Below are 17,412 nucleotides of genomic sequence, written 5' to 3'. Positions count from 1 at the left end.
AATTAAATAAGGCCCACCTTTTAAGGGTCTATTCACATGGCAGAATTTCCAAACATCCGCACCAATTCCGCTTCCGAATTCATTTGGGTGGTTTCTGGCTTGTGCGGAATCTGTGCGGACTCCGCATGCCGAAATTCAGAAGCGTGAATGGAAGTCTATTGGGCTTTAATTTAAAGGGGTACTCCGGTGGGAAACATTATTTTTTTTAAATAAACTGCTGCCAGAAAATTAAACAGATTTGTAAATGACTTCTATTTAAAAAATCTTTACCCTTCCAGTACTTTTTAGCAGCTGTATGCTACAGAGGAAATGATTTTCTTTTTTAATTTCTTTTTTGTCTTGTTCACAGTGCTCTCTGCTGACACTCTTTTTATTAGAAAAATACAAAACTTATCAAATACAAAACACAAAGCAAGCTTAACCAGCTATAACATAAATAAGAAATACTTTAGAACCAAAAACAAAACCTCAAACAAAACCCTGCCTAACCGGCCAGCCCAGCTTTACTAAGATACAAAAATACTAAGATATTAAAATATGCCCAAAATATCTAAATCAAACACTCACACGCTTACCGAAAATGAACATAAGAAAAATAAATAAATAAATAAAATAGCACAACTTGGCTTGTCAAAATATAAACATAAAAGTTATCATTACCCGACTATAACTCAAAACCATCCATACTTGGGAACACGCAACAAGAAAACTAAACAGAAACCTCAAAAAAAAAAAAAAAAAAAAAAAAAATATTATGTTTTTTTACTTTTTTTTTTTATATATTTTTTTTACTTATTTTTTTACATTATTTATATTTTTTTTAATCTTTTTATATATATACATATATATACATACACACACACACACACATTTTTTTTATAAACAAAAAAAAAACAAAAAATAAAAAAATAGCAATAATAATAAGAATAATAATAATCAAAATAATCATATCATACATACATTCACTTACAAAATGTCCAAATTAACTGGATCCTCTATCCGGGACTAATGAAAATACCAAAGAAAACATATAACAGACCAAATAACTGAAATAAACAAAATAAATCACATATCAACACAACAACTGGTCCGGCTACCATAACGCTATAACATGAAACAATATGAAACAATATAGGTATAACAATATAGATATAACACAATATACGTACAAAATTACTAAATATACTATATAAATAAAATATAATATAAACAAAATATATGCACTACAGGAAACACCTACAAGATCAATAGAAAACCCTAGGAAAAACCCTACACTAAAACTGTACCCTCACCCACACCACCCCTCCTGTACATGGGTCAGAGTCCATACCGTTCTTACAGTTCACAAAGTCCAGTCCTTAACTGACCCATGTCAGGTTCCCCAAAGATGAACACCACCACCCACAAGCACACCCTCCCCACCTAGCACTCCTCCCAACCAACTTATACACAAACTTATACACACTGAACCACAAACCACTTTAGGCCCAAGTTTGGTCGCCTGTAAGCCCTTCATACCATATCAGCTTAAAAACAAAACAAAAAGCTAGCGTGCACATGCATCAGCCCACCACCAGGGAGAAGGATGGCAGACTTGATACATTCAAAATAATTTTACACTCTTTCCCTAACTCCCCCTACAATTCTCCCTAATCCTATCCCTCCATTCAAACTAACCCTGTTCTCATCCTATCTCTATCCCTATAACACTTTCCCTAACCAAAATAAAGGTACTCTACCTAAAAGGTCTAGTACCTAGGGCACATCAAAAGAAAACCCTCTCCATAGGAGAGAAGCCCTACTGGTACCAAGACTGCCATACTCCAAAGACCTGATCTTCCCGAGGTCACCAGTGATGTTCCTACAGACCTCCACCTCGGAGAGGATTTTCTGTTGGGTCGACACTAAACACCGTGCATTCCACGTGTAGTACCTAACCACTAAACTAACTAAGAATAAAGTGCCCCGATCTCGGCCACCCAGGTTCCTGAATGCCCCATAAGCCCACTCCTGATAGGTAAGGCCGGCAAGTTGACTCCAGCCGATGGAAGCGCCCACCCTGTTGTAAACTCCTATATTAAAGGGACAATGAAGCAGGAAATGGTCCATGCTTTCCAGCATGTCCCCGCACTCTTCTCGGGGACATCCCCGGTCATCAGAGTTCCTACACTTCAAATTGTCCCTCACATATAGCTTCCCCTGAAAGCAGCGCCAGGCCAAGTCCCAAAACTTCTGGGGGATCCTTTTCATGTTTAAAAGGTACAACCCCACCCTCAGATCCCGACCTGGGCAGTCCCTGAGCGCCAGAGGCTTCTGGAAGTGGGTCAACAGAACCCGTTTGTCAAGGAACTGCCTTGACTGGGTCCTGATCTCCCACACTCCCAGACCCCACCGACGTATCACCTTCAGAGTCGGGGTAGCGTAAGCCGGAAGATGCCCATGGGGCGTACGGAGGTCCTTCACTTGCCCTCCTGTCTCCCATTCCTGGAAGAAAGGCCGAAACCATTCCCTGCAGGAGAGTACCCACGGAGAAGCCCTCTCTGACCAGAGGTTTGCAATGTTGGCTTTCAAGAAGGTGTTGGTTAAGAACACCACAGGGTTTACCATAGATAAACCCCCTAGTCTCCTCGTGCGGTACGTAACCTCCCTCTTGACTAGGTTCATCCTGTTTCCCCATAACAGTTGGAAAAACAGGCTGTAGATCCTAGTGTGGTAAGCCTCTGGCAAGATACATACGCTGCCCAGATAGATAAACAAGGGGAGCAGGTACGATTTGATCAGGTGTACCCTTTCCCTGAGGGTCATAGACCAACTCTTCCATTGGTCCACCTTCTGAGCGGCATCCTGGAGCTTACCATCCCAGTTTTTGGTGGGATAATCATCCTTGCCGAATATGATGCCCAAAACTTTTGCTGACTCTTGGGGCCCTGGAAGGGTGTCCGGGAGATCAAACGTGGGATCTCCCCCTCCCAGCCAGAGACTCTCACACTTATCCCGGTTGATCTTAGACCCGGATGCCTCCGAGTAGCGGTCCACTTCCGACATCACCACATCGACCTCCTCTCGCGAGGACACGAAAATGGTGACATCGTCAGCGTACGCCACCACTCTCTGGGCGACATCCAGCTCCGCCAGACTCATCCCGACTCCCGCCAACGGCCCACAATCTACCCTCCGGACGAAGGGATCGATTGCAAACACGTATAACAGCGGGCTCAAAGGACAACCCTGACGGACTCCGGACCCCACCTCAAAAGAGCGGCCAGACCAACCGTTCACCAGTGGAAAACTCTCTGCCCCTGCATACAAGATCTTAAGCCAATTAACAAAAGGACTCGGTAAGCCATATCTCAGGAGGACGGACCAGAGGTACTCGTGGTTCACCCGATCAAACGCTTTGGCCTGATCCAGGGACAGCAAGTACCCCTTCCAGAAACCCGCACTACTCCGCTCCACTGCCTCCCTGACACTAAGGACCGCACTTAAGGTGCTTCGGCCTGGAACAGAGCAGTGCTGGGCCCGCGAAAGGAGCCGGGGTGCAAACTTCACCAGCCGATTAAACAGTATCTTAGCCAGAAGCTTCCTGTCCGTATTGAGAAGAGCTATGGGCCTCCAATTCTCAATACGGCTGGGATCTTTACCCTTTGACAAAAGAATCAGGGCTGACCTCCTCAATGACTTCGGCAGAGTGCCCGAGGAGAGACACTCATTGAATACCTCAGTCAAGAGGGGAGCTAAAGACTCCTTAAAGGTCCTGTACCACTCGGATGTTAAGCCATCCGGACCTGGTGACTTCTTAGGGGCAAGCCCCTCGATCGCCAGTCTCACTTCCTCTTCCCTGATTTCTTCTGCCAAAACATCAAGAGAGGGGTCTACCCCTGGCTCAGGAATGGTTTCAGTCAGGAAAACCGACATCTTGTCTCGATCTAGATCCTTCCTCCCCAAGAGGTGCGAGTAGAAGGATCTGACGACCTCCAAGATCCCTGATCTGGACCGATTCAGAGATCCTGTACTATCAATCAGTCCTGAAATGACTTTACTACTCACTGACATCTTACAGTTTCTGTAAGGGTCGGGCGAGCGGTACCTCCCGTAATCCCTCTCAAAAACCAAAGATGCGTGCCTATCATACTGACACCCCATCAGCAAGGATTTCACTCTGGAGATATCCTCTCGGCTACCTCCAGTCGAGACGAGAAGCTCGAGTTTCCTCCTCAGTCCCTGATACAGGCGATACCTGTTCAGGGACCTGAGGCTCGAGAGCTGGTGGAAGAACCCCGCAACCCGCTTCTTGAATATCTCCCACCACTCTGACTTACTACTACATAGGCCCAGTAAAGGTACCTGACTCTGAAGAAAATCCTCAAAGGACTGTCTTACCTCCACTTCCTCCAGGAGGGACGAATTCAGCTTCCAATAACCTTTACCCATCCGGGGGGTCTCTGAAACATTCAGGGAAAACAAAATCATACAGTGATCGGAGAACTCCACCTCAACCACGGACACTGCGGAAGAGACGGCTTCCTCCTTTAAATAAAACCTATCTATTCTAGACCTGCGACTACCTTGATGATAGGTGAAACCCGCGTGGCCCGAGGGGTTCCGGATGTGGGCATCCTCTAGGCGAGCTTCTCTAGCTATGCTAATCAGTGCCACACTATCACAAGTCAGCGGACCATTGGAGCCTCTCCTATCTTGGGACCTCGTGACATTATTGAAGTCCCCTCCAAAGATCACCTGCCGACTCGTAAAAAGAAAGGGCTTAATCCTCATAAAGAGATCTTTACGGCCCCGCTTAGTTTGCGGGGCATAGATGTTAATGAGCCGGAGCTCCTGCCCCTTCATGAGGACATCTAGGATCAGGCACCTCCCCATTTCTAATTCAATAACCCGTCGGCATTCAACAGGAGCGGTAAAAAGGACCGCCACCCCACTATACGGCTCAGCCGCAAGAGACCAGTGGGAGGCACCGCGCCTCCACTCTCTCCTGGCTTTTACCAGGGAGGCTAGATCTGACAACCTGGTCTCCTGTAAAAAGAAAATGTCGGCTTCAACGCGGCCGAGAAAATCAAAGGCTGCAAATCTAGCCGTATCAGATTTTATGCTGGCACAATTAATAGATGCCAGCGTCAATGGGGTGAGTGCCGCCATACAGGGTGATTGAGTTAGACGGCCTTCTATCCCTTACACCTTCTTCCTCTCCTTTCCCCCACCCCCATCTGAGTCAGAGGAAGACCCCTTACCCCTTTTAAGGCTGTGGGATAAATCCATCCCAGGATCTTTACCTTTGGAATCCAGAGTTGCCTTTCCCCTTGAGGAACCCACCTCAGGGGTGGAAGGCTCGGCGCTCCCTTGAGGCTGCACCACTTCCCGCCCCTCTTCCTCCCCCTCAAGAGGAGGAGGCGAGATAGTATCCCCGAGGGCCTCATACCGATTCGAGAGGACGATCAGAGGGTCGGAGACTGGGATGTTCCTTTTCAGGTCTGGGGCTGTAACAGAAGAGAGGAACAGAACCTCCTTACTTTTTCCCCTTTTCCTCCTCCTCTTCTTTTTACGGTCACCATTTAGTTTCTGCCCTCCCTCCTCCTCCTCATCCACTGTTTCGTATTGGAAAGAACTGGAGGAGAGGGCAATCTCACCCTCCTCTCTGCGAATTCTCCCGACCTCCTCATCCAACTCAGTCTCACCCAAAACCTCAGATTGCTGACCAACTGAGCCCGTGCCTGGAGAGGGACCCAGAGCTACCCCTGGCACCTGGGAAATCTCCTGGACCCTCTCCAACCTGCGCTTCTCCTCTCGCCTCAGCTTAGAGGGGGTCTTGTGCTTCTCCCTCACTGGTTTTGGTGCCCCTTCTCCATGGCTGGTCCCCTCCCCCACTGAGGCAACCGACAGGCTCTCCCCAGCAGGAGTGGTCGCAGCATAGGAAAAGGAGCGCGGACACCGGCTGAAAGGGTGACCTAAGTCACCACACAAGTTACACCTAATCTGCCCACAGGTGGCTGCCAGGTGACCCACCCCACAGCAGAGGGCGCATATCTGCTGAGTGCAGTTTGCACTAAAATGGTTGGGGTCACCACACCTGTGACACAGCTTCGGCTGCCCTTGGTAGAAGACCTGAATCCTGTCGCGTCCAAGGAAGGTGGCCGAAGGGATGTGGGTGACTGTGTTCCCTGAACGCCTGAGACGGACGGAAAACGTCCAGGCCCCAGACCAGATCCCGTGTTCATCAAAATTCTTTCGGGGGACGTCCGTCACCTCCCCGTACCTGCCCAGCCAGGTCATGATATCGTAGCATGAAAGTGACTCATTACGGGTTAATACGGTCACCTTCTTCAGCATGCTTTGGCGGGATACCGCTTTTACAGCAAAATCACGCCATCCGGGCTCGTTCTTCATCAGCTCATAATTAGACCAGAAAAGATCAAGTCCCTCTGGCCTAACAAAGCTGACGTCAAACTCGGAGGAGCCGAAGGGGTGAATCAGGGCAAAGATGTCCCTAGCCCTGAAACCCATCTGGAGCAGAAGCTCCACCACCTTGCCCCTTTGTGGGCACGCATCATTGCCAGTCCACACCAAACGGGCCACATTCCTGCGGCCAGCCTCCTGCCCGGGTGTATGGAGGGACCATACGATCTCCCCATCTTTTTCTCGGAACGCTCCAAGACCATGTCTCTCCACCCAAAAAGACAGGTCCACCTCCTTTCCCTCTACCTGGAGCGTCCTCTCTCCTCTCCTAAGCGCCTCCAGGAGGCGCCGCTGCAAGTGACCATTTCCAGATTCCAAAGGTAAAGAACTCCCTGAACCTCCCGAACCCCCAGCCGCCACACTTGCATAACTCCTGGCGACTGGGGGGGCAGCCGGACCAGACCCCGACACACCAGAGCCACCAGCACTTACACCACAATCATTCCTCCCATCCATGACACTCCTCCTATTCATACCACTACCATTCCTCTCATCCACAGCACTACCACTCCTCCCATCTGCACCACTACCACTCCTCCCATTCACAGCACTACCACTCCTCTCATCCACAGAACTTCCACTCCTCCCATTCACAGCACTACCACTCCTCTCATCCACAGAACTTCCACTCCTCCCATTCACAGCACTACCACTCCTCTCATTCACACCACTACTCCTCTCATCCACAGCACTTCCACTCCTCCCATTCACAGCACTACCACTCCTCTCATTCACACCACTACTCCTCTCATCCACAGCACTTCCACTCCTCCCATTCACAGCACTACCTCTCCTCCCATTCACACCACTACTCCTCTCATCCACAGAACTTCCACTCCTCCCATTCACAGTACTACCACTCCTCTCATTCACACCACTACTCCTCTCATCCACAGCACTTCCACTCCTCCCATTCACAGCACTACCACTCCTCCCATTCACACCACTACTCCTCTCATCCACAGAACTTCCACTCCTCCCATTCACAGTACTACCACTCCTCTCATCCACACAGGTATTACTAAACCCTTTCAGTGCAGTAACTTTTTCACTCTTACTTTTGGCTGAGCTGGCCGGGATAGACTGTAATGTTGCTGGTGCCGATGTCACTAACTCTGCCTCTGGCATCACATCTCTGCCGCTGATGTCACTAGTTCCATCTCCTGACGTCACTTCCATGAGCAGGGCCGCCCCTCCTCCACCATGTGACGTGTAGGAAATCCCCTCCCTCACAGGGGAAGTTTCCATTATGTCAGCACTTGCACTGAACGACCGCATGGACTGTCCAGCTGATGCCCGGACACTCCCCCCCCCTCACAGGGGAGTGCCCTGCAGCACCAGCAATGCCCAGGGGACCGCCCCCCACTTCAAGCCTGTCCTGCCCTTCCCTACCGACAGGACAGGAGGGCTTCTCAGCATCTCCCTCCGCCATCTTGGATTTCACACTGTACCCCCCGTGCTGGCCCCGCTCCACCTCAGAAGTGGGGTCTTGCAGAGTGGGGGGCCCAGCAGCCTGTACCGACTTCTCAGCCGGCCCAGACTGCTGGAAAGGACTAAATACAAAACGGGTGACTTCTCCCACTTTCCTCTTCTTTTTGCTCCTCTGCCCTTTCTTCTTCCCTCCTTCAGGGCCCAGATCATCACCAAAAGAAAAGTTCTGGAAATGAGTGGGGGATTCCTGCAGGATGATGGCCCGGAGCACCCCGCCATCACTGTCCTCCTCGCTCTCATCAGCAGATGACACAGGTAAGGCCACCATTTGAGCAGCAGCAAGGTGGTCTTCACTGAGGGGGGGGCTAGGGGTGACACAGACAGCAGGGGCCCCACCATCCAGCACCACACTCTCCACCCTCCCCTCAGCCTCTCCGACAATCTCTGACTGTTCCACCTCCTCCTCCTCACCGCCACTACTCTCCCCATCATCCACCACCTCCTTACCTGGGGATTTCATGGCGGTGAATCTGTCCTTGTTTAGCAATTTTTCACGGAAAAGTCCACTGCCTTCCAAAAGGACCTTTCTCCTTTCTTCCAACGCCTTAATCTCTGTTTTCCGGGCTTGTATTCTCACCCTCAGCTCGGGTCGTTTTTTCTTGGGACCCCTGTCAGCCAGGTTTTGGGCCAGGCGCAAATCCTCCCTGGCTGCCTTTAGTTCTTTCCCACAGCGGTCGTACTCTGTAAACCGAGCCGTCATCCTGGAGCAATATATTTCCGCGGACTCTTTCGGGTCTCGGTTGCCCCACATCTCAACATTCTGCAGGCTTTTCTTGGCCTTCCTGCCACTAGTGGCCTTTCCACTACTCGCCGTTGCCTGGGGAGCAGGGACCACATTACTGCGGTCCCTGCTAGATTTTCTCACACAGGCCGGAAGACTGGCTGTAGTTGGCTTCTCTCCACCCCCCGCCAGCCTGGAACGGGAAGTGGAGCCCCGAGATTCCCGGGGCTCCATGCAGGGAGGCTCTCCCCAGGAGTCTGCCACCCTCCTGGGAAAAGCTGTTAGAACACCTGCCTCTGTAGTCTGCTTGGAAGTCCTGGAGAGCTCAAACAGGGACACACCCGCACGCTTCTCACACTGAACTGGTGTGTTTCACAGGAAGTGCTCTCTGCTGACACCTCTGTCCATGTCAGGAACTGTCCAGAGCAGCATAGGTTTGCAATGGGGTCAAGACAAAAAAGTCTTTGTCAAGACTGTGGTCAAGACAAAAAAGAAATTCAAAAAGAAAAGAACTTCCTCTGTAGCATACAGCTGCTAAAAAGTACTGGAAGAGTAAGGATTTTTTAATAGAAGTCATGTACAAATCTGTTTAATTTTCTGTCACCAGTTGATAAAAAAAAATTCTACCACAGTACCCCTTTAAGGCAGAATTTGCATGCGGAATCTGTGCAGAATTCCACATGCAGAAAATCTGCTGTGTAAATAGACCCTAATTGTACTGCAGAATTCATCTAGGAGCACGAATTCCGCAAATATTGGAAATATGCGGGATTCAAGCCAAATGAATGCGGACTTTATGCAAAAATGCGTAAATTCTTTGTTGTTGATTATGCCTTTTCAACCAAGCGCCTGCGCGCGCAGTGCAAGGTTTATGTACCTTATCTCTGTGTTTTAATACATTTTCTCTTTTTGACACTAAAATGTGTAAATTCTGCCATGTGAACATAGCCTGAGTGTCTTCTCAGTTCCTGGATGGCAGTGGTGCTGTGCAGGGAAAATTCTAATTTTCAAATTAAATATTTTGGGGGGCATTAGGGCCCGTTCAGTTTACCAATTGGGGAGGGTCCCAGTGTCAGACCTCCATTGATCTCCAAGTGATGGCCTATTAATGCTATACGGAATAACATACTATGGTTGGAATACCTCTTTAAAACACGTCACAGTTCCTCCAAGTGCATGCATGCTTAGCTCAGCCGAGCATGCATGGGTTCTGAAAGGAGAAAGAATAGTAAGCTGGTGCCTTCCTGGCTTATCTCCAGGGAGAACAATAGTATTCGGTGTTACAAGGGAACACATTTAAGGCTCTGTATACATTAGGTGACTGTTTAACCCCTTAAGGACCAAGGACGTACCGGTACGTCCTTGGTCCTGCTCTTCTGATATAACGCGGGGTTACACAGTAACCCCGCGTCATATCATGGCGGGCCCGGCGTCATAGTGAAGCCGGGACCCGCCTCTAATAGCGCGCAGCGCCGATCGCGGCGCCGCGCGCTATTAACCCTTTAGCCGCGCGCTCAAAGCTGAGCCGCGCGGCTAAAAGTGAAAGTGAAAGTTCCCGGCTAGCTCAGTCGGGCTGTTCGGGATAGCCGCGGCTAATCGCGGCATCCCGAACAGCTGACAGGACAGCGGGAGGGCCCCTACCTGCCTCCTCGCTGTCCGATCGCCGAATGACTGCTCAGTGCCTGAGATCCAGGCATGAGCAGTCATGCGGCAGAATCGTTGATCACTGGTTTCTTATGAGAAACCAGTGATCAACATAGAAGATCAGTGTGTGCAGTGTTATAGGTCCCTATGGGACCTATAACACTGCAAAAAAAAAGTGAAAAAAAAAAGTGAATAAAGATCATTTAACTCCTCCCCTATTAAAAGTTTGAATCACCCCCCTTTTCCAATAAAAAAAAAAACACAGTGTAATAAAAAATAAAAATAAACATATGTGGTATCACCGCGTGCGGAAATGTCCGAATTATAAAAATATATCATTAATTAAACCGCTCGGTCAATGGCGTGCGCGCAAAAAAATTCCAAAGTCCAAAATAGTGCATTTTTGGTCACTTTTTATATCATTTAAAAATGAATAAAAAGTGATCAATAAGTCCTATCAATGCAAAAATGGTACCGTTAAAAACTTCAGATCACGGCGCAAAAAATGAGCCCTCATACCGCCCCATACACGGAAAAATAAAAAAGTTATAGGGGTCAGAAGATGACAATTTTAAACGTATTAATTTTCCTGCATGTAGTTATGATTTTTTCCAGAAGTCCGACAAAATCAAACCTATATAAGTGGGGTATCATTTTAATCGTATGGACCTACAGAATACATATCAGGTGTCATTTTTACTGAAAAATGTACTACGTAGAAACGGAAGCCCCCAAAATTTACAAAACAGCGTTTTTTTTTTTCAATTTTGTCGCACAATGATTTTTTTTCCCGCTTCACCATAGATTTTTGGGCAAAATGACTGACGTCATTACAAAGTAGAATTGGTGGCGCAAAAAATAAGCCATCATATGGATTTTTAGGTGTAAATTTGAAAGAGTTATGATTTTTTAAAGGCAAGGAGCAAAAAACGAAAATGCAAAAACGGAAAAACCTCCGGTCCTTAAGGGGTTAAGGCTCTGTAAACATTAGGTGGCTGAAATTGCCATGTCTTACCAGCCTTAGGAAGACATAGCTCTCATCATGATAGATTCTCTAAGGCAATGTTTCCCAACCAGGGGACCTCCAGCTGTTGCAAAACTACAGCACCCTGCATACCCGACCTTTGGCTGTCCGGGCATGCTGGGTGTTGTAGTTTTGCAACAGCTGGAGGCCCCCTGGTTGGGAAACCCCCCTTTGAGGCTTTGTGCACGAACAGTTTTTTGGTCTGTATTTGCAGCCTCCAAAAATATGCAATTTTTTGATACGAGGACAGCTAAAGCTTCGTTCACATTGCCGACCAGTTAAGGGTCCTGTCGACTCTTTTTTAAATTTTTTTTTAGCCAATCGGACCCTAAAACGGGTCGCTTGCAAATGGCTACTATCGGGTGGCCACTTGCATGAGGTCCGTCTGGGATCCGGTAATTTTACAGGAATTTAGCGGAGAACAAAAGAGTGCTTGCACTATTTTTTTTCTCCGCTAAACTCCTGTTCTTCTGGCCGGATTGACGATGGAACTCCGAATAGCGGAGTCTGACGGCAATGTGAACGAGACCTATCAATTTCAGCCACCGTGTTTTGATGGTGTTTTTTTTTTTTTAAATGTTTTTTGCATCTTAACTGTCTATTTACACGTATAGTATTCTGCGCAGATTTTATGCGCAGAATTCAAGCCGTATTCAGTTTACATTGAAATCTGCAGCAGAATACTGTACGTGTGAATAGACCATAAGGGTACGTTCAGACGAGCGTATTTTCGCAGCGGATTTTTCTGCGGATCTGCCGCTTAAGGACCCTCTGTATTCTGCCTTCACATGTGCCTGCTCGTAGCGGCTATACACCGCTATGTGCAGACACACTGAAACGATGTGCGAGTCGCCGCGCATGCGTATTGCCGCTCCGAGCAGGCATATGTAAAGGCAGAATGCAGAGGGTCCTTCAGCGGCGGATCGGCAGCGAAATCCGCTGCGAAAATCCGTCTGAACGTACCCTTGGGGTCTATTCACACGGACAGTATTCAGCGCAGATTTGATGCGCAGGATATGAAGCTGTGTTCAGTAGGGGTGTGAATCGCCAAGAATTTGGCGATACGATTCGAATCGCGATACCAGTGTGGCGATTCAATATATCCCGATATATCGCGATACCGTCTAGGTGACGATACATCGCGATATATCTCGATTCTGTCTAAAAAACAATGTCTTTTACACTTTTATTAAAACTTTATTTTAATTTTATTTTTTTATACACTTTATTAGTCTTAATACCCAAGAAAATTACACAGAGACATAAAATAGTGAAAAAATATATATAGTCTTTATTATTAGTGATTTAAAAACAGAATTCCCTGAGGAAGCTTGTTGCGAAACAACGTTGTAGGGGTGGCGTTCTGCATTAGGGTAAGATGTCCGCTGTATGCCCCTGTGATGTGAGATGGGTGATTGACATTTGAGTCACATTTTTCAGGACCTTGGTGATTGCTGAACATTTGTGTATGGTACAATCCCGGTTCCTGGGACTCTTTACTCTTTCACCCTTTTACCACTCTCATAATTGCATACTTTATCTTGTTTTGCGGTCATTCTTTTTCTCCCTGGGCATTGTGCAATACGGGATTAACATCTATATATTTGTCCTGAGTGTATATGTTTACATATGTCGGTATTTAATTGCTAGTATGTTTTTGTACAGCCTATACCTTTTACGTGTATATACACCCGGATGGGGGTCACTCCAGTATCCCCCATTTCTTATTGATGTTCTGTAGCCCAGTTTTGCTTCTGTCCCTCATCCAGACGCCTCAGTAGTCTGTCCACTGTCGTTCCTTTTAAAATTCAGTTTTTAAATTTAGTCACTAATAATAAAGACTATATATATTTTTTCACTATTTTATGTCTCTGTGTAATTTTCTTGGGTATTATTTGTATTTCTCTGTGTACCAGAGACAAGGTTGGACCATAGGTCAGTATTTTGTGCCCCTCTTTTTTGGTTACTTTATTAGTCTTTTAGGAATCATTAGATTCCTCAGACAGATGAATAGAGTTCTATTGAACTCCATTGATCTGCAATCCATTGATAGAGCCTGGTCCAGCCAGGCTCTATCAAATGACAGAGCCACGGAGAGCAAGGAAGCAGAGGTAAGCCCTCCGGCTACCTCCACAGTGGATCGCCACCCCACTAGCCCACCAGGGAGCATTCACAGATCCCTTTAGATGCCGCTGTCAGCTTTGACAGCGGCGATCTAAAGGGTTAATAGCCAGCCGCGGCGATCGCCGAATGCTGGCTATTAGCGGCGGCCCCCGGTTACTGAGAACAGCCGGGGGCTGCAGAATATGGAGCGGGCACGAGTCCGGAGCCCGCTCCATACACACTGCAGAGCACCGCATGCTGGATTTTAGCGGCGGTGATGCATCAGTGGCCCCCGGGTACTGAAATCAGCCGGGGGCCGCAGAGTATGGAGCAGGCACGAGTCGGAGCCCGCTCCGTACACCCAGAGCGCCGCCGCGTCAGATCCGGCTGACAAAATGTGGAACTTGTATCTCCTGATGCCCGGGACATGCTGGTCTGGGCGTCAGGAGATACAAATTCCACATCACTAAAAGAATCGATTCAAAAATATTTTGAATCGATTCAGTATCGGCAAGTGAAATATTGCGATAATCGTGAGAATCAATTTTTTCTTACATCCCTAGTGTTCAGTCATTCAGTTTACATTGAAATCTGCAGCAGAAAATCCTGCGCATCAAATCTGCGCAGAATACTGTGTGAATAGACCCTTAAAACTTTTTTTCAGATGTTTTTGTCATATTTTGTTTTGCTACAGAAAATGCCCTAATTTAGTTTCTTAGTAAATTAGGTGTTTCTTGGGACTAAAATGGCCCAAAAATTTTACCCAAAAAATGTTTCTGGAAAAAAAAAGGTATTGTACTTAAATGTACTGTAACAAAAATAGTGCAAAGAAGACAAAAAGTGCAATGTGGACGCATCCTTACTTTTTTGGACGCAGCCTTATTTACACAATAAATCTTTATGTACATAAAACTCAATGTGGGAGATTTATTGAAACCTGTGTAGAGGAAGAGAGGTGCAGTTGCCCAAAGCAACCAATCAGATCGCTGCTTTCGTTTTTCACAGGTCTCTTTAAAAATGAAAGAAGCAATCTGATCGGTTGCCATGGGCAACTGCACCATTCTTTCTCTGCACAGTTTTTGATAACTCTCCCCCAGTGTGTGTATATGTCTGTTCCGGCATCACTTCCAAACTGCTGGAGATATTTTGATGAAACGTGGTACACGTTACTTATATGCCATTTCAAAATGTTTGACTTAAAGTACCATGCAAATCTAAAGGACTCCGCTCTGCATCTCCTGGTGAGTGTGTCAGTCCAGCTTGCAAGCCACACGCCTCTCATAAACAACACCCCTTCTGGTTTTGGCCCTTTTTTTGTTTTGGCCCAAGGCCGAAAACACTATTTTGCCCGATGTATCCACATCACAGGTCCTTCAACCACAATCGCTTCATCACAGCTCAGCCCAACCATATTCCACAGGCTCTAGATCCCTGGGTGAATGTGTCGGTCTGGTTTGTAAGCCATGCCCCTACCACAAGCCACACCCCCTTTTATTCTACACCTATAACAGGACAAAATATAAGGTCAGAATATGAGGATGGGATATGAGGATGAGATATGAGGTCGGGAAATGAGGATGAGATATGAGGTCGGGATATTAGGACGGGATATGATGTCGGAATATGAGGATGAGATATGAGGTCAGGATATGAGGATGAGATATGAGGTTGGGATATGAGGACAAGATATGAGGTTGGGATATGAGGATGGGATATGAGGTCAGGATATGAGGATGAGATATGATGTCGGAATATGAGGACGAGATATGATGTCGGAATATGAAGATGAGATATGAGGACGAAATATGAGGTCGAGATATGAGGACAAGATATAACAACGAGATACGAGGACGAGATCTGATGACGGGATATTAGGTCGGGATATAAGGACAAGATGTAGGAACGAGATATGAGGACAAGAGCATCATTGTTGCTTTTCCTCTCCCACAAGGGTAAGGTGGAAAGTTTTTATATAAACTGTCTAATTGCCTTGTTGCCCATAGCAACCTATCAGCTTCCTTTTTTTTTTAAACTCCCCTGACAATATGAAAGCTGCACTGTGATTGGTTGCTATGGGCAACAAGGCCACTTTTTTCCGTAACACAGTTTTGATAATTGGGATGCAGATTTTTTTTACTTTGACGAAAAATCATGAAAAAAAGGGCATTATGCTAAAATGACACAAGAAAACTGCTAATCCTGCCCGCTACGGGAGGACGATTGCCAACTAGGAAAAACACGTATCTATGAATAAGTGATTTTCCAGTGAATGATGTTATAGTCAGGAGTGATGGTTCTTGGCAGAATGATTCTCGGGTAAAATTCTCATCATCAGCATTTGCGAATTGTTTTCCTTGGCCATTTCCAATCGCGCCATCATGCTACAAAAATCACACGGCACCAAAACACTTTATTATTATTATTATTATTATTGTTAATATGTTCCGAAGGAGGATTTACCATTGTATTTACATAGTTTTTTTGTGTACATTTATTGTGCAATCATATTGCCACTTTTTTGCTTCATCCTATCAAAAGTTCTTATGATGAAGTTACATTTTCTTTGATTTTCGCATTGGTCTCTTATTTTTTTAATGGATTTGCTGTAAGTCCTATCCCCTAGATCAAAGTTTCCCAATGAGGGTGCCTCCAGCTGTTGCAAAACTTCCAGCATGCCCGGACAGCTGGAGTTGTAGTTTTGCAACAGCTGGAGGCACCCTGGTTGGTAAACCCTGCCCTAGATAGATAGACAGACAGACAAATAGATAGATAGATAGAAGAAAGTCAGATAGATAGATAGATAGATATGAGATAGGTAGATCTGCGATAGATATGAGATATATAGATATGAGATAGATAGAAGATAGATAGATATGAGATAGATAGATAGATATGAGAGAGAGATATGAGATAGATAGATATGAGATAGATAGATATGAGATAGATAAATATGAGATAGATAGAAAGATATGAGATAGATAGATATGAGATAGATAGAGAGATAGATAGATAAATATGAGATAGATAGATATGAGATAGATAGATAGATATGAGATAGATAGATAGATATGAGATAGATAGATATGAGATAGATAGATATGAGATAGATAGATAGATATGAGATAGATAGATATGAGATAGATAGATATGAGATAGATAGATATGAGATAGATAGATAGATATGAGATAGATAGATATGAGATAGATATGAGATAGATAGATATGATATAGATAGATATGAGATAGATAGATATCTGTAGTGGAAGGAAGATCTCCCGATAAAATGGTGCAGTCAGCGGTGCTCTCCTCTCAGTAAGGTAGGGCTAGTAATTGACACCCGGCAAGGTACGGACTTAGTTAAACAACAAACAATTTATTTAACAAAGGCATGCGAACAACGCGTTTTGAGGGGCGGGACCCCCTCTTCGTCAGGTAGATAGATATGAGATAGATAGTTAGATATGAGATAGATAGATATGAGAGAAATAGATAGATAGATAGATATGAGATAGATAGATAGATAGATAGATAGATATGAGATAGATAGATATGAGATAGATAAATAGATAGATATGAGATAGATAGATATGAGATAGATATTAGATAAATATGAGATAGATATGAGATAGATAGATAGATATGAGATAGATATGAGATAGATAGATATGAGATAGATAAATAGATAGATATGAGATAGATAGATATGAGATAGATATTAGATAAATATGAGATAGATATGAGATAGATAGATTGATATGAGATAGATATTAGATAATATGAGATAGAAAGGATATAGTTAGATAGATAAATAGAGATATAGATTGAAAGATATGAGGTATATAGACATCAGATAGATAGATAATAGATAGGACATAGATAAATACATCCAAAATAAATAACAGCAGCAGATTCCATGTATAGGACGGTGGTTAAGAGATCCAACACAATAGCCAAAGGATAAATG

General features: G+C 45.6%; 1 protein-coding gene across 4 annotated transcripts in view; it reads left to right on the top strand.

The window, feature by feature from the left end:
• The window catches only part of RAPGEFL1 (Rap guanine nucleotide exchange factor like 1), a 109,606-nt gene that overhangs the window by 5,334 nt on the left and 86,860 nt on the right, over nucleotides 1-17,412 (top strand). The window contains exon 1 of one of the 4 annotated variants that reach the window (XM_056548933.1): nucleotides 15,182-15,400. The exons of the other annotated variants lie outside the window; for them this stretch is intronic. Coding sequence (XP_056404908.1) covers nucleotides 15,358-15,400 — 43 coding nt within the window. The 5' untranslated portion in view covers nucleotides 15,182-15,357. Of the gene's footprint in view, nucleotides 1-15,181; nucleotides 15,401-17,412 lie in introns of those variants that run through there. 4 annotated transcript variants of the gene reach the window in all.

This window comes from Hyla sarda, chromosome 12, assembly GCF_029499605.1.
Source record: "Hyla sarda isolate aHylSar1 chromosome 12, aHylSar1.hap1, whole genome shotgun sequence".
NCBI classification, from domain to species: Eukaryota; Metazoa; Chordata; class Amphibia; order Anura; family Hylidae; genus Hyla; species Hyla sarda.
The sequence above is the reverse complement of the archived record's forward strand: the minus strand, read 5'-3'. Positions and strand labels throughout refer to the sequence as shown.